The sequence below is a fragment of the Corvus moneduloides genome, chromosome 5 (assembly GCF_009650955.1).
Source record: "Corvus moneduloides isolate bCorMon1 chromosome 5, bCorMon1.pri, whole genome shotgun sequence".
Lineage (NCBI taxonomy): Eukaryota > Metazoa > Chordata > Aves > Passeriformes > Corvidae > Corvus > Corvus moneduloides.
Window position 1 is genome coordinate 32,708,800 of NC_045480.1, and position 20,927 is coordinate 32,729,726.

Sequence of the window (20,927 nt, forward strand, 5' to 3'; positions counted from 1 at the left end):
GCACAGCCCTGCTTTAGTTCAAAATTCAGTATGCTCAGCAAAAAATGTGATCATGTCATTAAATCTTTTTCCCAATGAGCAATGGGACCAAATAAAGTTGAATTTTGTATTTTGAATATGTGGATCAGTAACCCGGAAGTCTTTCTTTCCACATAATTCTTTCCTCCATTGTTAAAAAGTAACATTGCTATTATTAAGATATGATACTGCAATTGATCTTTTGAAAGGGCTGTAACCTTTCCTATCCTTACACAGGAAACTACCACTTCTCAGAGGCAGATCACTAGTAGGTAATCACCACTTACCTACTCAGTGCCAGAAGTAATGAAACTGCCTGAAGGTTTTATCCATGTTTCTACAACAATTATACTGAAATTCAAGGTGGCTTGGGGAAAGGTCCAGAGCCAACCTCAAATCTTTGGATCAGGCTTCCCTAGAACTCCTCCAGGTGAGTTGCCCCTTTCCATTTCCCCAGGATACATCACCCAGTGGTGCAACCCTGGCAGTATAATATAGGGGCCTGTCACCTTGACCTCTGGTCCTGTTGCACCATCACCTTAAGGTGGCTCACAGTCACCTCAGTCTGGGCACCATTCACTCAGCCTGGGTCACCCTCCAGTCCATATGATGTGCTGCCAGCACATCAACCAGGAATGCCATCATCCCAACCTGGGGCACCACCAACACAATCTGGAGCACCATCAACTTGATCGGGGGCTGTGTTACCCTAACACAGAAAACCATCACTTCAGCACAGAGCCTCATTGCCTTAATCTGGGGCACCATAACCTTAACCTGTGATTCTGTCCCCTCACCCCGGAACCCCATGATCAAAATCTGGGGGCAATCACCACAACTAGGGGCACTATTTCCTCAGCCTGGGGCCCCACTGCGTCAATCCAGAGACCATGATTTCAATTAGGAGCACTATCACCTCAGGAGCCCATTGTTTCCACCCAGCATACCACTATCTCAACCCAGAACCCCATTGCCTCAGCTTGAGGCACAACCACCTGAGCATACAGCTCCATCACCTCAGCCTGGAGCATTACCGTGACAGACTGAGACACTGTTACCTCAACCTGGAGCCCCATCTCTTCAGCCTGGAGCAACATTGCTGCAACTTGGGGACCATCACCCTAACTTGGGGCAAAATCACCTTGGCTTGGGGCTCCACGGCCTTAGTAAGAGTCACAGCTCTCCATCCCATTTCCACAAACCAAAGAAGGGCAGGAGGGGACTGATGTCTGTATCAGAAATAGCTGGCCAGCAGGACCAGGAAAGTGATTCTTCCCCTGTAGTTGGCACTGGTAGGGCCACTACCCGAGAACTATGTCCATTTCTGGACCTCTCAACTCAGGTAGGACATTGAAGCACTGGAGGAAGTTCAGAGAAGGGAAATGAAGCTGGTGAAGGGTCTGGAGCACAAGTCTTAAGAGGAACAGCTGAGGGAGCTAGGGCTGTTTAGCCTGGAAAAGAGGAGGCTCAAGGGAGACCTCATTGCTCTCTACAAATACCTGAAAGGAGCTTGTACCCAAGCAGGGATCGGCCTCTTCTCCCAGGCAACCAGCGACAGGATTAAAGGACAGAGTCTTAAGCTGCGCTAGGGGACGCTTAGGTTGGACATTAGGAGGAATTTCTTCACAGAAAGGGAGATGAGACATTGGAACAGGCTGCTCAGGGAGGTGGTGGAGTCACGGTCCCTGGAGGTGTTTGAGGAAAGACTGGACGTGGCACTTAGTGCCGTGGTCTAGTTGACACGGTGGTGTTCGGTCACAGGTTGGAGCCGATGATTTCAGAGGTCTCTTCCACCCTCCTTGCTCCTTCGATTCTGTGGAGAATCCGTGCCTGAGGGGCACCTCCCAGCGGGAGGTCCCTGCGCCCGGCTCCCTTCCCGCCCCTCTGAGGCACCGCCTCTCCCCGCCCGGCGGCGCGCGGGGTTGGCCGGGGCTGCGCAGGAGCGGCGTGGCAGCGGCGAGCGGCTTCAGCGCTGCGCGGCTCCCGCCTCCAGTGGTCTCTCCTCTGTCTCTCTCCCTCTCCTCCCGTGCCTGTGAGTATCCGCCCGGCTGCCTGCGCGGTTACCACAACAAAGCCGGGGGAAGGGGGGGCCAAGGGGGACACGGCGGCGGCCGCTGCTGCTGCTTCCTCGCGGGGGCTGCCGGCCGGGTGGTGGGGCCTGCGGTGCCTCCTCGCCGCGAAAGGTGCCTGGAGGGCGGTTGGGGACTACGGGCGTGTTCCTCCCCCGTCTGCGGCAAATTTTTCCCGAAACAAGGTGGGAGACGTGTTTTGTTCGTGTGTACATATGCATTATTTTTCACCATTATATAATTAAAAAAATGATTTTATTTTAATTAGCTGTCTTCCTACTCGCGCCCCTGCCTGAGCCACGCGCACGTAGGTGTCCCCCGAGCGCGTCGTGCACGCTGCCTTTGCAGGCAGGGGCTGGCGTTGAGCTGCTAGAGTTTGGTCGTGCCGCCCTGAGATGTGTGTTACGCCCCACATCAGTGCCGTGCCTGCCCGCTTTGCTCCTCGGGGAAATGGGAAAAGAGGTGTGGGATTCCGTTCTAAGGCACCGGCCCTCGTCGCCGTAGTGGTCGGCTTTGGGAACGAGCTACAGTGTCGTATGTGTTATCCTTGAAGTTACCGGACTTTGAGAGACACGTTGCAGTGGTGCTCAAGTAGAGTCCAGAGGAATGTTTTGGGTGGGCTTAATTGTTGGGAATTAAGTCAGCTGGAATGATTATTGCAAACAGCTTGCCTCGAGCGTGTTAATCGTCGCAGGAGTCACGTTTCCACACTTTCCTCAGGACAGTCTTGTAACTCCCCCTGCCCAGCCCTGGGCTGTGTTCTGCAGTAATGGTTCCCAAGGTGGAGCTGTGGTTTGGAAAAACAACCAGCCACCAAATCTCTTGGCCCATGTGGATTGGGGGGGGAATCGCAAATGAAACCTGGGCCCCTGCAGCAGAGCAGAGTACTGAATTCGTTTGAAAGAGGCTCAGTGACATGGTACAACAAAATGCAATATATGTTGTGTTTGTCAAACATGTTTTTTCTTCTGGAGTTTTCACAGTGCATTATGGAAATTGGCGTTTAAAAATGTAGTTCAGGATGGTTTATGGCACAACTTTATTTAAAGTCCTTTAACCTTTATGCCTGTCTGAAGTTTTTCTTTTCCAAACACAGTTTTTTGAAAACTGGTTTAATTATCGTATGCAAATACTTGCACTTATGTATTCTTACTATATAACAGAAATAAAAAAAATCTGGTGTTTGTATTTGTCGCGTATACGTTTAAAAATGTTATGGTTATAATTTCTATGCAACATTCATAAAAACACCAGGACAACGATGTGGGATAGAATTAATGTAGCAGAAATAGCAGTGCTAGATTTCTTTTGTATCCCTGCTTTTGTCTGTAGTGAGGTGCTCAATATAGTGCATAGAATGCATTGTACACATTTGTGCTTCTTTGAAAAAATAGTTAATCTCTCTTCTTTGGATGGAAAGTGATTGCTGGAATTGTCAGTGGAGAGAGAACAAAGTTCCATAAAGTTAAATTCTTCAGGGGAGTTATTTGAAGATTAAAGTGAAGTTGTCATTGCTCGAAAATAAGTAAGCTTAAGAATGGGTTTGTGAAATAATTGGCATTTAAAAATATAGTTGTCAGAGCTTTGAACTCTGCTTTTGGAATGCTTCAAGCTCTTCCAACACTTCTTCCTGGTTTGTTTGTTTTTTTGTTTCTGTAGTGTATATGTTCTTTGATTTTTCCTAACCTGGGTAATACTTGTAATGGGTTGGAATAGAAAGCAGGGGAAAGGACAAGTAATTTAGGGATATTCTATTCCTTTTCTTGGAACTTAAAGCTTTTATGACCTACTGGGATTTATTGTTTTGGTTTTGTGCTTGCCTATGTTTAGAAGGGCATTCAGAGGGCCCTGTCTTTCTTCATAAGACTTACGTGGGCTCAGAGGGCCATTAGGACTGCTGAGCCCATTGAGGCTTTGAATGCAATTGGCCAATCCCTTGAAAGGCTCAACCCAGGAACACATAAAAGTGTGAATTTTGTAGGATGGGTGGCATATGGTCATCTGTGGCGTAGATGACAGGATCATCTACAAGCTTTTTAAAAGTCTGCCCTTTTGGATGACATAATATTATACCTGAAGCTTAGGTGTAAGAATCTGAAAGTGAGCTGGATCCTAGGTGAGCCTAGGTACTCCCTAAATGCATGGGGGATAGGCAGACTGTTACCTTACTGCTTCCACCAGAGCTGTTTCTTAAAGCTGTTTCATTCTTTGCTTCCTGATGTTATGTTTGACCAAGACTGGTGACAGTAATGGTCTAAAACATGATCCATGTTCCTTGGCTGAGTTATTTTCCATCCAGCAATTTCAACTGATGTTTAAGTCACAATTCAGTGATCAGTATTTGTCATTCTTGAAGTGTTTCATTGTAATAATAAACACCGGAACTTGAAGAAACCCATATTATGTTGAATTTAATAGAGTCCTCTGTTTCGACATCTTCCCTGTTTTTCCATACTTGATATTTTCTCATCTGAAGAAAGGAACAAGTCACAAAAATATAATGCAAGAGATTATCTCAAGAGGCTTTTACCTCATTTGCCCCTTACATTCTGAGGAAGCAGAAATATATTTAGACTCTTCCTGAGTGATATTTTTTGAAGCTACTTTTCGTATACTGGATTTAGTGACTGAATTTCTATGCTTTCTCCTGCTCATCTGTACCAGGCAGTGCTTGTTCCTCTTAAATAGAAATATATTCACTGAAAATTAAGAATTACATCTTATTTTCAGTGGGTATGGAGAATGTAATTGTTACATCTGTAAAACTGTATGTGTATGTTTTAAACTGTGATAATAGGCACATCTTATGATGGAGGGCCTCATGAAGGAAATTATTCCAGAAACTCAGGTCTATTTGACGTGTGTTGAAGCACATCTATGAAAACTGTTAAAGGAAATGCTGATGACACACATATTTGTCTTGCGAGGTCACTAAGCATGCGAAGCTTGTAATGTTAGAAGCATGAAAACACTTGCAGTTCAGTGGGCATTTCTGTTGTGAGAGACAGTTCATGTGCTGTGCCACTTGGTAGAGATGGCCTGATATTCAGAAATATGCTGTGATTTATCTGCTGCTGGACTCCATCAATAGTTTGTGGTGTACTTGATTCCGTTATGGTCCTGCTATCTATTTCAGGACCGGCAAATGGAACTCCAGCCTTCACGTGGCAGATATCCTGAAGCTTTGCTTTAATAAGAGCAGTTTTTTCCTTTTTCTTGCATACAGTTTTGAACTGCTGGGCCAGACTCTCCCCCATTAGTTGTGGATAGCCTGGTTGACTACATGTTGCCCCAAAATTTAAATCTTGATATTGGATGGAAATACTCTTCATAGATATGTACCAGTATAGAAGGAGTGGGAAAACAAAGCTGGGCCTTTACTTTGGTCTTCACCATGGTACGTGGCAGTAGAGTCTGTCTTTTTCTGGGCTTTTCGTACCTGTTCTATGTTATCAAAAGACTGTGGCTATGGGTCACTTTTGGGAAAGATCAATCCCAGTGACCAGTTTTCCCCTAGCAGCTTGCTGCTTTTTACACTTTGACGTAGTTGGAGTTGGGACTCTTCCAGGTAGTGAGAAATTGTATGGCGGCAGCCCCATGAAACTTCAGTGTGGGTGGTGTCACTTAAGCTTGTAGAAATGGAAGGCCTTCCAGAAGCTGCTGCTACTTTTATCAGCCAACATATGATTAGTTGTCTTTATTTTTGATTGTAATTGTAAGCTACTTCTTTTCTTCCTGGGTTTAGAGGGTTTGCGAGTCATTTTCTTGGGATTCTCAGCAATGAATGAGTAGCCATGGTCTATTTAGACAGACCTGATGGCCATCATCACTCCCATCATTTAACCTCAGTATTCTGACCCAACTTTTCTGCTCAAGAGGTTACAAGGTGACCTTTGCTGAAGGGCCTGAAGAACAAATATTTAATGTATCTGTATGAGTAAAGTCCTGGAGCTACTGATACACACCTCTCAGCATAATGTATTGCAGCTTTTCCCAGTAGGGGAGTGGCTTATTTTTGTCTCAAGAGGAAATATTTTTTTCTTTCCTGCCTCCTCTTTTTTTCCCCCCTGTTTTTGCCTGTTGTCTCTCCTCCCTGCCTTGTACATTAACTTGAAAGCCTTTGCCTAGCAGTTATCTGGGGCTCTTTGGTGGTCATGTGCTTTCATTTGCTCTAACCATTATGGCAATTGGCTGTGTTCCAGGATTTTCTAGTGCCCATTGATGGAACTGAATTCTTACTTGAAATAGCCAGGAGACTCAGGACTTTCTGTTGCAACTCTTTTAAAAAGACTCAAGAGTACTTTGAAGCATCTCCAGTGAGCCTACCTGTTTGAGACAGAACTGCTGTTCTGAGGGCTAATCTGTCATAGGTTTGGGAATTAATACACTGTATCTTAGAGTACACAGGGGAAAATCCTTCCATTGTGTCCAGCAGAGAGAACCAGGACTAAAAGCAATCCAAAACAAAAATGGGGAGAAAAAAGCAGAGGAGTAAGGGCAGCAGTGGTGGTGTATCCTGATCTCATAAATTTGAAGTAGTAAGTCTTCCCTTCTTCCCCTTCTCTGGCTAGGAGAGAGAAAAAGACAGTGAAAGTCAGCTGAGAATCAGCTAGACAAGTGGTTTCAGATGCACTAGAAACAATGGTAGTTCTGATCTGAGCTGGAATTGGGTCCTGTGAGATTTGGTCTATGAAGGACAAATGTGCTTCCATGGTCTGTTCAGATTACTTAGTTCAGGCACAAGTCTGCTACTGTCTCATGAGCCAACAACAAGAGTGTTGTCATTAATCAACAATAATAACTTCCACATGGGCTGTAATCTGAGCAGAGGGGGGGGGGGGATTCACCTCCATGTAGTTATGGCTGGGGTGATCAGCAGCCACATAGTTATCTTAAACGGATACCAGATTTTTCTTGCAGATGTACCATGAAAGGATAGAAGCTAATAACAGTTGCCGGATGTGACATGGAAAATTCTAATTAAAGAAAAAAAAAAAACCAAACAGTTAATTGTAGAATCACAGAATGGTTAGGTTGGAAGGGACGTTAAAGTTATCTAGTTCCAACCCCCAATAAGGGTTGTTAAGCATTCAAACATATGTCCACATAGCACAAGTGTTCATCCTTGGAGTTTTTGAGAACTTGGTTGGACAAGGCCTTGAGCAAAAGTAGATACAGTTTTGAAGCTGACCCTGCTTTGAGCAGTGGACTGGACAATGTCCAGAGGATCCTTTCCTAAAGATTTTTCTTGGATGCTGATTCCAGCTCTTGTCTACCTTGTGGTGTTTTGCAGAATAATTTGCCTGTGCCTTAATGGGCCCTTCCATCTTGCACTCAGTGAGGAATGTATGGAGCTTGAATAGATTTATAGTGTTGGAGTTTATTCTGAGCTGAAGTTGAGGCCTTGTATTCTGTAGATTGGTTCAAAACCAATCATGGTTTGGATTGGGGAAATTGGTAGCCAGGTTCGAGAACTTGTGGTATGCAGAACAGCTGTAGCAGGCATTATGCTCTGAACTTGGAAAATCAGAATATCTACTAAAGAGACTGGTTGTTTCATTCATTGGGGGTTTCCGTTAAGGGAGGTAGTTTCCTAAGAGCTATATTCCTTCCTTTGCATGCTTTGTTGGTCTTAGTAGCAAATATGAAAGCTTTAAAGAAGAGGTAAATAGGGCTGAGTATGTGTGGTTTGTCACACAGGTTTTAAGACTTGTGTTTTCTCATGTTTCCCCTCTTCTGAACTAACAAACCTCAAAAAGTAGAACTTTTCTTGTCCTAACATTTTTATTGCTCTCTTCTAGATGTTTTCAAATTTATCTTTTTTGCTTGTTTGCTGACATTTTTTTAAGCTTCAGCCAAAAATGAGGAAGGGTGGGAGACGGAGCCAGGTGCAGTTCCTTTAGCATTTTCAACCTCTCCCAAGTTCACCATACAAAGAGGCAATTTGGCAGCCAGCAGGTTTAAGGGGGCAGGATCCCCAGAGGGGAAATAATGAGAATGTAGAATCAGAGGATTTTGAACTGTTGCAAAGAACATGTACCAATGTTACCGTTGGTAGTATAAATCATTTATTTAAAACGCTTTCAACCTAAAACACTTTCAACCCTAAACCAGAAGGTGCCTTGTTGGAGCTAAATACAATATTATGCTGCTTCTGATACTTTACATGTTTTTTAATACATCCTAAGATGGTGTCTGTTCTTTTTTGTTGCTGTAAACATACTATTGACTCATTGTGAGTGTACTATAGCTGTGCTGTATTATGGCCTTTGTGGTGATGCACAGGATGCACACAGTAACATCAGACATTTCTGATTCAGCCCCTAGCATGTGTAAAGGGCTTGTTTTCTCCTTCTATTAAATACTAGAAACTTATGATGTCGCGAAAGCATTTAGGCCCTTCAGAGCATGCATAGCATACAAACGCAGAGTGTGATGTCCTGCATGCTAGGGATCTGTGGATTACCTGATTGGAAAAAAAACCAGCTTTCCTTGGAGCATGGTAGTCTTCATGCTAGGAGTTTTTATGTTACAAGATAAGGAAAAAACCCAGTTGTCCTCTATAAAAATCAGCCTCTTCCTTGATCATGAAAGTAGAATGCTTACAAGAAAAGAAAGTTCGTCACTGCTTATATCTGAATGTCTTGGATGCACATGTTTCAGATGGTGTGCATTTTAAAAAGTAAAAGATATAGTGGATAACTTCGAGGCTTAACCAAGTTTAAAACACCTCCAATCTTTCCCTGGGTACTTAATGTACTTCATAAGTGTTAGTTTCTGACATTCAAAAATGTTTTCAAAAGGCAGTATATGTTCAAACACAAACCCATATCTAAATCTGTATCCTCATTACATGACTTTCTATGTACCATCCTGCCTTGATAGAAGATACTTTATATTGCAGTCATGTGTAATGGCCTGCTCTTAGGCATTGCCTACAAAAATATTTCAGGTGGTGCTGTAGTTGGCAGGTTTGCAGCTGGCAGGGGAAAAACATTCAATATGCTTAGTGTGATTAGGGTCTTGATCTGTTTTTTGACATGGAGGAGGATGTCAAAATGCTGCTTTTTCTTTGGGTAGTGCAGCAGCAGGCAGTGGTTGACTTGTGCAGGAGCTGAGTGGTCTTTGTTCTTGCAGTGTCCAGCTGGGGAGAACGTGGATGTGGTCTCGGTAGGTAGTCAGATGCTCAGTGTGTTGACCCCCTGACAAGAAAGCGTGGGCCTCTAAAGCCCTGAGAGCCAGACTGCATGTTCTCCTTGGCTGCTTGGCCACTGCTTTCTGATCTCAAATGAGTCGAGCTTGAGGGGCTTAAAAAAGTGGTATAAGCTAGTTCTTCCTAAACTAGGAAGAACTGCAGCGAGGAAGAGAAAAAGACAAAAGGGTGTGCTTGGCTGGGGTAATGAGTGATTGTTACGGTTGCAAGAAAAATGGGGTGAGAGGTAGAGAATTACATGGGGAGAAGAAATATTAGAGTAAAAAAAGATCTGGCAAATAATTAATGGCCAGCCTGCTCTTTGGAGTTGATCATGTTTGTGTTAGAGAGTATCATGGCAGAAAGCCACAAAAAGCATGTGGTTTTTTTGGTAAATAAATACAGTGGTCACTAGAATTAGCAGCCAATGCTAAGTATTTGACTGTAATGACAATTTCTTTGGGGATTTCAAAATATCAATTGTTGATTCTATATTTTAAAAACTGGCAACATAGCAGAACTCTGTATTTCTCCTAGAAGTAAAATTACACTCTGTGTTGTATATAAATGGGTGTGAAACTGTACACAGAGCCAATTTATTGATTTAGGCATGGATTATCAGCAAAATTGCTTCTTCTGTATTGCATCATCTTGGCAAATTCCAGCTCTGTTGCAGACACTCTAGATGCAGAAGTAGAATAGGATCCAAGAATACGATCTCTTTGTTTATTTCCTCTTGTTTGTTTTTAATGGAAATGACAGAATTAATTAATCTTTAGTTTGTGAATGATTGAGTGTCAGTGAGAGACGTGGCATGTCTGTTTCCCATTAAGATGAAAGCTAAAGTTGTTAGGGACTTGTACTAGAGGAATGGAATATGTATTTGGCAATGGAATGACTGCTGCTCCTTGGGCAGGGTCAGACTGCTAAATGATCTCTTCTGTACTGGTGGTTGCTGTCTGCGAAGCAGTTATGCCTCAGTCTTCGTAGAAAACAGCCCACTGGCAGGTGAGCTATTCCTGAATCATGTAGAGTGAGAAGATGCTCTTTGGCTGGCATTAATGGTGGAAAGGAATGTACAAGCTTCTTGCTGTCTTTTATCACCTTTTGCCACCTCTACGCTGCCCTTTTGTCTTGAGTTAAATCCCATCATCGCTTCAGAGACTGTGTTCAGAAAAGTCATCTGAGAAGTCATGGTGTAATTACACATTATAGCCGATGAGATACTGTTAGTTCAGTCTCCTTTGCAGGCATAGCATTACATAAACTATAAATACATGGGTTTGATTGCACTCAACAAAACTTTATATTTTAAGCTCTACTAAAGTTTTCAGCTATATTAAGCTGTACTAGTTTCTCTGTGTCCACCTGCAAACCTTTTTGCCCTAGCCCCTTACGCTCTTACATATACAACAGTGCTAACAGTATTTCAGATTTGTGTTTGAGACAAGCAAAATACACCACATGCCTACTTTTACCAATCAGTCATAATATTTTCAGCTACGAGCTGGAGAGATGCTAGTTCCTTAAATAATAAAAGTCTCTCATCATGGAGAAGAAAGGGTTTTCATTTTTACACTGTACTTCCTATATTAATTTTATTCATAGAAATGGCTTTGTTCAAGTTGTATTTGCTAAATAAATAATTAATGATCTGTAGTTTATAGGTTTTGTTCCCTTCTGGTTTAGACTACATGAGGTAGAAAATTAAATGTAAATAATGTGTTACTCTTCTGATTGTTTTTTATTTTTCTATTGTGCATGTTTTTATTTATTAAAATGTATTATCCTTTTAGGAAGCTGCTCTAGAAAAACTTTCAGGAATTCACATGATAGTTGCACACTGCAGGCTGTGCAAGCTGCCTGAAGCCAAGTATCACAAGAAGTGACATGAAGGGCGAAATCAACAGCCCAGCTGAAGTGCATCTGCACCAATGCATGTAGTATGGGTAAAAACCAGGAGGAGCCAGAAGCCATGGTGCTGCAGGAAAACCATGATGTAGCCACCATCACGGAAGTGTGGTGGGATGATAGTCACGGCTGGAGTCCTGCAATGGATGGTTATAAGCTCCTCAGGAGGGATATGCAAGGAGGGAGAGGTGGTGGGGTGGCCCATTAGGGAGTGTTTCAACTGTGTAGAGCTCAGGGATGGCAATGATAAGGTTGAGTGCCTGTGAGTGAGAACCAGGGACATGGCCAACGAGGCAGTTGTCCTGAGGGGTGTCTGTTACAGGCCACCCTGCCAGGATGAAGAGGCACATGAAGTTGAAGATCTGTAAGAAGCAGAGTGGCTTCACAATGGCTAGCACCTGTTCTTGTGGGAGACTTTAACTTGCTGGATGTCTGCATTCCCAAAAGTGTTTTACTCCTTTGTTTTGTTGTTCTTTGAAGAGCTAGGTGCTTTAGAGAGTTATCTTTGTGATCCTGAAAATTGATCTCTGTTTCTGTTGCTTAATAGTGTTTTCAGCTTTATACATCATCTAACCATACAAAGTCTCTTTTCAGTTTTTTGGCTTTGTGATTCTTAAAACCATAGGAAGTTCCAGACTTTCCGGTTTTATGTTGTGATTTAAGAAGCATATTTTCAATTACTCTAAACCAGTATTATTTGAGAAGTGGCAAAATATCTGAGTGACCTTTAAAAATTCTGTATTTTGAAGTAATTTTTAGCTAGAACCTTTCCTGGAAATTCCTTTTTTCCACCTTTGTTTGCCATGGCAACAAACTGTATGTGGTTTAAGGGAGACCATCCATCTATACAAGGTTTTCCAGCCTTGTATAGTTGCTTCCAATGTCTTCATGTTTGGTTTCCTTGGGTCTAAAGAATGTTACATATTTATTGATTGTAGCTTTCTAAATTTGTGTAAAATCTGTTGTAAAGAGTAGGAGAAAAGTGCCTCTGGCTAGATGGGACAGGTAGTCTTTGATACTGGCTAATTTTGTTTGGTTGTGGGGTGTTTGGATTTTTTATTTTAACTCTGTATATATACTACAAATGAGTGGAAACTTTCGTATCCTCCTGCCACATGCATAAGATCGAACACCATAGAATTCTGTAAGAAGTATGACACAATAGGAGCAGATTTGTAGAACATAATGGTTTGCACTGAGGTCCTGATATCCACAATATTATTTATTAGGGCTAGCCATGATCTGGTTCCGTGGACTGAATGGTGACTGCTGGTTTAAATGCACTGGTTTCATGCTTGGATCAGACTTTTTAAAGTCTAGGTTCATCTGAAAGAATTAAGTTTCCTTACTGTACTGTGGAGTGCGAGCTACAGAGGACTGTCATGAAAAGCAGGCTCCTTATCCAAACTAAAACATGAACACTGACACTGACCCTACATCTGTCACAATTTAACCTATAGAGTCATGGATCTTTCAATGTAAATTGAAATTTCTTCTCTTCTTAAGTGCTGAAAGTCTGCAGTGTGTATGGCTGTGTCAGCCAAGATGGCGACCACTGTATACAAACAAGGTTTTCAATACAGAATTCCAACTAATGATATCTCATAAGTGGCTCTAGCGTAAAATGGTTCTAGCTTAAAGGGACAAAATAAGACACTTTAATTGCTTGTTTGTAATAGCTTAGATTTTTTTAGCCACTAACAGTGTTTGACAAATTTGCTTAGAAGTAGTAGTTTTGAAATTGTGATGGGTTGGCTTACAGTAAAGCTTTCCAGTCTAACATATAAGCTGTGTGCAATAAGGTGGCACTACATTTTTTTACCAAGCTCACTATGGAATTGTTTCTATCAACTTCATGTAATTAATTGCAGAATTATAAATTACTAGAGCTAAAAGAGTGAAGAGCAGAACTCTTACACTAAAAGTATACTTGGACATGTTTTTAACACAAATCTTTGGAAATGTTTTCTGATGCTTGTAGGTGGCACTTCATATTTCATTATGGACCATTTTGAAGACATATCAGATGGTGAAGTGGATCATGCCTTCTTTGACAGTGACTTTGAGGAAGAGAAAAAGAAAGCTGAAGAAAATGGTGAATATATAGAGAAAGAAAGTACAAAGGCAGCTCTTACAGACACTGATTTGGTTTCTCATTCAAAAGATGAAGAGTGTTGTGAGGAAGAAAGTGAAGAAAAGCAGATAGATTTGCAAAAGGATCAGTCCCTAGAAAACAGCAAAGATTCTGTTGAAAATACTTCATCTTTGACAGTTTCTTCAGTTGCAGAGAATGCAAGTACCTCTGGAGCAACACCTGTGGCAAATAGAGGAACACAGGAGAATGTTCCTGCTGGAATTCCTAAAATAGTTAAAGAAGGTGAAGAAGATTACTATACAGATGAAGAAGATAGTAGTGATGATGGCGAAAAACAGAAGGTTAGACCAAAGTCAGCTAAGCAACCAAACAACATAAAAAAGGCTAGCAAAAAATATACTATCAGCTCCTCCTCTTCTTCCTCCTCTTCCTCATCCTCCTCCTCATCCTCAAGCTCAGATACAGATTGTTCTGATACAGATTCTGATAGCTGTTTATCAGATTCACCTCATCTGTCCCCAAAGAGGAATGCTTGTAGAAATGCTCTTCTGTCTCCAAAACAAAAATTCAAGTCAGCAATGAAATTAGCGGAAGGAAAACCAAAGCTTGGTGATGACTTGGAGGAGTCTGAAGACACAGTGACTGACGTGACACCTCTATCAACTCCAGACATCAGTCCTATCCAGTCTTTTGAATTTGTAGCATCAAATGATAAGAAGCTAAAAGTAAAGAGGCAGGAAAATGTGAACCAAGAATTATATGGTAATTTTCAGAATTTAAGTATAACACAAAATGTGCAAAACCTATGGGGCTGGGAAATTCAATCTTATATCTGTATTTTTTTCATTAGATTCTGAGTTTGATCGCAGATATAGTCGAAAAGTCTTGCATGATGCCATGGACCTGAATCAGCTTCTGAAAGGTGATTTTTAAATTTTCTTTTTACAAAATACAACATCTGCATGTTGTTGAGAACAACTGTGTTCAAATAGAGGAGAATGAATACACAGATGGAGTGAATCTAAAAAGATTTGATATATTAACAAATTTAATAATAAAGCTGCACAGGCATTTTAAGGTTTACTGGACTATGGCACAGTTTAATATCTAAATTAAAGCATCAACCTTTCTGTAGAAGGGCTGGATTATCAAAACAAAGACAGTCCAAAATTTTGTTGCATGGTAAATGGTATTCATGTACTTAAACTTCTAGTACCTTTTCGATAATTAAACAGAAGTATTTGAAATCCTTTTCTGAACTAGGTGTCTGCCTTCTAAAATACCATAGGTTGAGTAATGGTATTTTAAAAAGAAAAATAGCAGATAATCTTTACTAAAACTTGAGTGGTTGCTTCTGGGTAATGGACTTAAAAAATCTAATAATGAAGCCTAAGAAAATTTGGAGTCTCTTTCCCTGCATTCATTGCAAACCTTCATTATATGGGGTGAGAGTGCCCTGGATGATCTCGTGCATATTTTAAGGTCTACATGGTGCTTTTGCATTTGTTTTCATGGCCCAGAGTTTTTGGCACTAAAATCTGTGGAAGAAAAAAGGCTTGACTGAAGAAATCTGATGATCTCAGGTGAGGAAAGCCTCTTGCAGTTTAAGTCTGGTACATTCCAAGCCAGGTTTGCTGTGTTGAAGTAAGCCTGGTATGACTAAAACTGCATGTATTGTGTTTCTTCACTTTGCACCTTGCCAGACTGAGTTTCTAGTGAATAAGGATTTAAAATGTATTGTATACATGGTTTAAGTTGCCTATAACTAAAAAATGAGGATTTTATTTGTATGGAAATTCTTTGAGGTTAAGAAAAACAACACTAGCCATCAAGAAAGGTAGCGCTGGTTCTCATCTCTGACAGTCCTTGTGCTTCAGCCATTCTTTCATACTAGAAACAATTCCAACCAGTTGTCAAAACATGATGTCAGAAGAGTTGTTGCTAGGCAATTGAAATTATGATGTCCTATGTCTTTATTTGGTCCCTGTTAGCAAGAAGCTATTTAGTAACCAGTGATTACCAATGGATTCATCTCATCCCTAAAACAAATGGGTATTATAGCTGAGAGCAGGTATTCTCAGAGATGAATCTCTACTGGGGAGAGGAACTTTTTTCTCAAAACTGAAAACCAATTTTAAATAACAATAATAAAGATAAAGTAATGAGAAGTAGAATTCATATAGTCTAGCAGCTAATGTTCCTGATTAATGTGTACATTACTCCTAAGTGCCTCTCTAAATCGGCAAGCACAACTCAGCTTAATTAGTTTGGGCATTTTGAAGTTTAAATGGGGCAGAATTATTAATGGTGGAAAGTAACTAGTCTGGGAAGATAGGAGCTAATCTTATTCTGAGTTATGGCTTACAAATTTTTTTTGTACACATTAGGGAGAAAAAAATTGCAAATAATTTTCTCACACCCCCCGGTCTCCATTAAATGTTCATCAGAACTGCGTAGGCATAAACATTGCTTCAAGTGAGAGTACTGCAAGCCCAGAATGCATGAAAAAAATATTTAAATAATCATGATTTGGTTTTAAAGTATAATATTCTCCCAGTACTTTATACTGATGAAGCATTTTATTTAAGTTTTTTTTCAAATATGCTTGTAATATAGCTGGACCTAAGCATTTACAGCAGTTACACAAGTTTAACTTCCCAAGGTCCCCAGATACTTGCAGAATTTCCATGTGATCTGTTACTGTGTTGTTTCTACGGGGCACACAGTAATTAATTTTGTATGATTGTTCACATTACCAGTGCATACATTAGGGAAGACTGGAATCTCTTGTATTAAAAAAAGAATTGCAAAAACAAAGAAAAAAATTTGGACTAGCACAAGAGTCTGGTTATTAGGCAGCAAGGCGGTTTGTGTATCTTAAAGCAGAATTAATTTAAAGCATTTAGAAACTGTTGCAGTTAAATTTAAAAGTAACTGAAAAAATTTTTCCTTTATATGTCCTTCACCTGTTTGTGTTCATATTGAAAACTATTCATTTGTAAGCATTTAAAAAACTGTATGTGGACAAAAATTTATCATGCCGTTACAACTCCTAAAGCTATGCTTGTTCTTGATAAAAGCCAAATTTTCCATTATGCATTTCTTAGTAAGCCAAAATCTTGCAAATAGCATAATTCTAGTTGGAAATCTCATAGTCTCCCTGCTGTATATAGCACTTTGATTGTTTTTTAGATAGGTATTGCTGATAGCAGGTGTGATTATAAATTTTCAGGTAGAGATACAATTTTTCAGTTGTTTCATGATGTTATATAGATCTTTGCATGTAATTATTTTGTGATTCGATGATGTTTGCACTTTGCTATAAACCTTAAAGATAGTTCAGAAAATTAATAACTGAAAGCAATATTCTAAACCCATAATAATAAAAAATGTCAGTTATTTCCTCTGCTGTACTCTTGAGTAATCTGAACACAAAAAGAGAATTAAGTATGGCAATGCAAAGAAATCGATTGTAAAAGATTGTTTTTGAAGGTAATTTCATAAATCACCATGTTAGAAAACTGGGAATAAAATAAATTGGAAAATCTTCTGATGCTATTTTTCCTTGATCCTATGTCACGATTATTATGCAGATAAAGAGGTGGGTTAAGTATATGAGTGTGACTAAGCACTCATCCGTCTCAACCCATTATGCTACAGACTTGCTCTCTGTCTTTAGACAAATCTCTTGCTTTCTAGTAGTTCAGAACTGAGTTTTCTGCTAAAATTTCTCTATATCTCTTTATCCAATTGTTTGGTATCAATACAATGGGATAGCACAAGGTGTATACAGTGCTAAAGAATTTAGTATTTTGTTTTCTTCTCTGTAAAATGGGGTTGATACCTGCTTATTTTACAGAAGTGTCTGTGAGAATTAGTCTGTAAATCCATGGTGTTAGCTATTATTAACTTGAGGAGGTGGTGTGATGGGGTAAGTAGGGCAATTGGCCACAGACTGAAGACCAGTTCTATCCTTGAAGCTCTCACTGACCTCTGTGCTGATAAGGCTCTTCTATGCCTTAGATTTTTAAAATAGTCAGAGCTCCCTCTGTGAAAAGCGCTGTAATATAAATATCATTATTATGAAAGTAAAAGCTCTGTGTTTCTGAATCTATTGTAGAAAATTAAATAGCAGCTTCAACTGAACATGTAGCAATCACTTCAACTTTTTTTTTTCTCATATAATTTGTCACTCAGGAAATAGAACAAGTTTTTGATAACTGAAACTTTGTTCTCTTTAGGGATATGTTATCTGTGTGCTCATTCGTGCTGAACTAGTGTATTTGTAGAAAAGCTGCTAAGCAGTATCTAAAGTTAAAGTAGACTTTACAGTATATACATACCCAAACTGTACAGTTGAATTAAGCATATATAGCTTTCCTGCAGAATTCCATTTAGTGTGTATGTTCAGAGTTTGAACTAATTTTCAATGTGTATGTGTATTCACATGCTTGGTTTTCACAGGTCTAGAAACCTATGTTGAGGTAGAAAAGCAATTACTATCTTATTCTTGTATTTAGAGTTTGAAAACATATTGAAAATCTGTGAGATTATGGAGAATCCAGACTTTCCCAACGTCTATGAGCAAATGTGTAATTATGGGGAAAAGAAGTCCAGTGCCTGTAAGATATCTGTTGTCTTTCTAATGATATCAAGAGATAACTAGCAGCCCTATTTAAGCATGCTTAAATAGGGAAAATTTTTACCTGAAAAGGACATTCTCCTTCTCTTAAACCCACCAAATCATGAATTCTCCAAAATCACTTTTAAAGAGCTCTGTGGCCTGCAATAATGGATGTTCTAGGAAGTATTTGTTTAGGGATACCACAGGGAAATAGTTTCACTCTTAAACTACTATATATTGATGAAGAACTGTGGTTTATTTAATCCTTTTGTATTTTTCAAATGTGATATGCATGTGGTAGTGTAGCAGTATAAAATAAAGTATCAGTCAAGTGTAAGCAACTTATATTGGGATTGCAGAAGATACACTGAAACATGCATGATTTTAATTTTAGCCTTAATGCCATTAGGACAGCTGTATTGTCCTCTCCTAGTGCATTTGACTTGCTAATTATAAATTGTATTTTATATAAGGTTTGGCCTTTCTCATTCTGCAAGGTTATTTCAATGCTTAGAAATTAAAAGCAATAAACAGCTTGTTTATGGCTTAAAAAAAAAGTCAGGTATCTCTCCATGGAAACCAGCTTTCATAGAAATCCTGTGAATACCAGGGAATTTTCTTTTCCTACTTACCAGTAAATGACAACTAGACTGCGCACTGTGCAAGTCGTTACGCAAATGCTGCTCCTTATTTATCATCTCCCCCAAATTATATTTATGGTCTGACTGACAATGGAAGTAACTAGGGGTTTAGTTAAATTACTTATTACCCACTGATAGAGTATGAACATGATAGATAAATCATATTTCATTGTTCTAAGACTTACAAACTTTTAGAACCTTAAACCATAACCTGTAATGTTATCTCATGTTGTCATGGCCACTGCAAAAATAGTCACGTACACCACTCAGATGCTTAGGCTTTGTGATTAAAGGGTAGTGTGGGTGCATTGTTGAATAAATCACTGAAATAGGTATGAAATTTAAACACCTGAGTTATATAACATGAACTGTACTACCAGTATTTAATAGCATTTGGAATCTTACTTTGGTTTTGCTTATTGATGGTGAATTTTCCCTGGTTTTGTGGGCATGTGCTGACCTCACTTAGACACGTGCTGTCTTTGCCATGAAAGCATGTTGCCAGTGAGTGGTGGCATCCATTCAGTGCATATTGGACATATATTCCTGCTGTGGATTACCTGTGGATTTTCTGTCATAGCAAGTATGTGGAGAATAGGAATATGGTGCTGTATAAATGGTGCTTTGCAGAGGCAGGTTGGACAGATTTTCAGCCAGGTAACTGGAAGCAGTGGTAACTGTTACTGCTGATTTAAAGTCAGGGGTCAGAAGTGTCTTTCTGAACCAAGGAAAGAATGTCGCCTCTGCTTCAGGAAGACCTGCAGAAGTTTTTCCCCACTGCTTTCTAGATTGCTTCTGTGTTTTATTTGAGCATCATTTAAGGAGTGGTGATTTCTTCTGCTTGTTTTGTTGGGAACAATCATGCTGTAGTATCAGTGATGCTCTTTCAGTAAAATGATGCAGTATGCATTCTGTTGTCTCTTTTTCCTACAAAACTTTAGACTCTCTTGTTACACAGTTCCTATGGAAATCAGTGTTGCATTTATGTGTTTTAAAAAAGATTATCTATGGATAGGGTCCATTAAGTTATGGTTTGCTTTGTTGTGGTGTTTGCAGCTTGAATTCTTCCTTAACATAGATCTTAACTAAGTAAAACACAACTCCAGTAATTTAGCAGCTTGAAGAACAGCAAACCATGTACTTTTACTGTGTTACCTGATCCAATGCTTTGGTGTATTGCAGCAGTATTGCAGCAAAGAGCTAGTTGTGAAATTTCAAATGTGGTTCTTGGGTCATATAGAAGGCTAATAATAAAAAGATCATTTGAGGAACTAGAGAGTTTTGGATTGATATTTTCATTCCATCCCCTTGTAAAAACACTTGCTACTCCATGTGTTGTATTAGATCTGAACTTCTGGTGCAATATTAATGAGTCTTCTGTAATTCAGCCATCTGTCAATAGATTACTTACTGGGTTTTGGCAGTTCTCCGCTAAGGCTTCACTGAGTAACTTCACAACAGAACCTTTGTGGTGTTCTTAATTCTTTCATTGTATTAATATATTTCTCTTGAGTTGTGATAAATTCAATATTATGACTGTTAGCAAGCTCTCAACCTCAAAAGTTGCCAGAAAGCTGTTGGGACTAGTAAAGTCAGTTTCTACATTAAGAATAAATAAATAATGATGAGGTTAAGAATGAACAACATACTGAAGAAAGTGGGCTGGAGTCTCCTTTTGCCTGACACAAGGGAGAAAGGCTATCTTTGTGGTGAGCTGATAAAAGGTGTGGATGAGGCGCTGTAGAAGTGATACATATTCAAAGGAAAAAGACTTACAAGAGGCTAAGGAAAAGAAGAAAGAAGAGATGAATGAAAAAAGTCTGTGTGTTGAGCGGGGATGTGACTGAAGAAGCTGGAAGATGAGAGTAAAGTTAGTAAAATTTTGCCCTTGCATATATAAGTCGTAGTATCCAGTAGAGCAGTGCATGGATATGTACATAGATATGTATTTACCCTAATTGCCTGAGAGCTTCTGGTAAAATAGGGGGTGTTTAATGCTGCAGAAGTTACATACCACTACCCCCAGGAGACCTGAGTGACAAAGGAACGCAGTGCTTGTTGAGCCCTGTGTGTAGCAATTGCTTCAGGGTTCCGTGAATCCTTGTTTCTAGTAGCATTTACTGACCAGCTTTGGGGTGAAAGGGAAAGGCCTTTGTTCCACGTCATTGCTCTGGTTTTATTTTTTCATCACACCTAAAAGCAGTTCACCAGAAAAGCGAGCAAGTCAGAAAATAGGTAGGAAGTAATTACCTTGAAGCATTTTTAATATCTTTACTGGCTATAGTTCATAGTTACGTCAAAAGTGTATACAGTCTCTTCCAAAGTATAGCCTGCTATCTTATAGTGAATTAAAAGTCATTGACCAGTGAAAGCATGA

The 20,927-nt window shown here is 39.9% G+C and overlaps 1 protein-coding gene across 1 annotated transcript in view; it reads left to right on the forward strand.

The window, feature by feature from the left end:
* Window positions 1-1,928: 1,928 nt before the first annotated feature.
* CFAP97 (cilia and flagella associated protein 97) overlaps window positions 1,929-20,927 on the forward strand; it is a 32,708-nt gene continuing 13,709 nt past the window's right edge. The window contains exons 1-3 of the mRNA XM_032109080.1: window positions 1,929-2,050; window positions 13,172-14,047; window positions 14,136-14,207. Coding sequence (XP_031964971.1) covers window positions 13,192-14,047; window positions 14,136-14,207 — 928 coding nt within the window. The 5' untranslated portion in view covers window positions 1,929-2,050; window positions 13,172-13,191. The remainder of the gene's footprint in view (window positions 2,051-13,171; window positions 14,048-14,135; window positions 14,208-20,927) is intronic.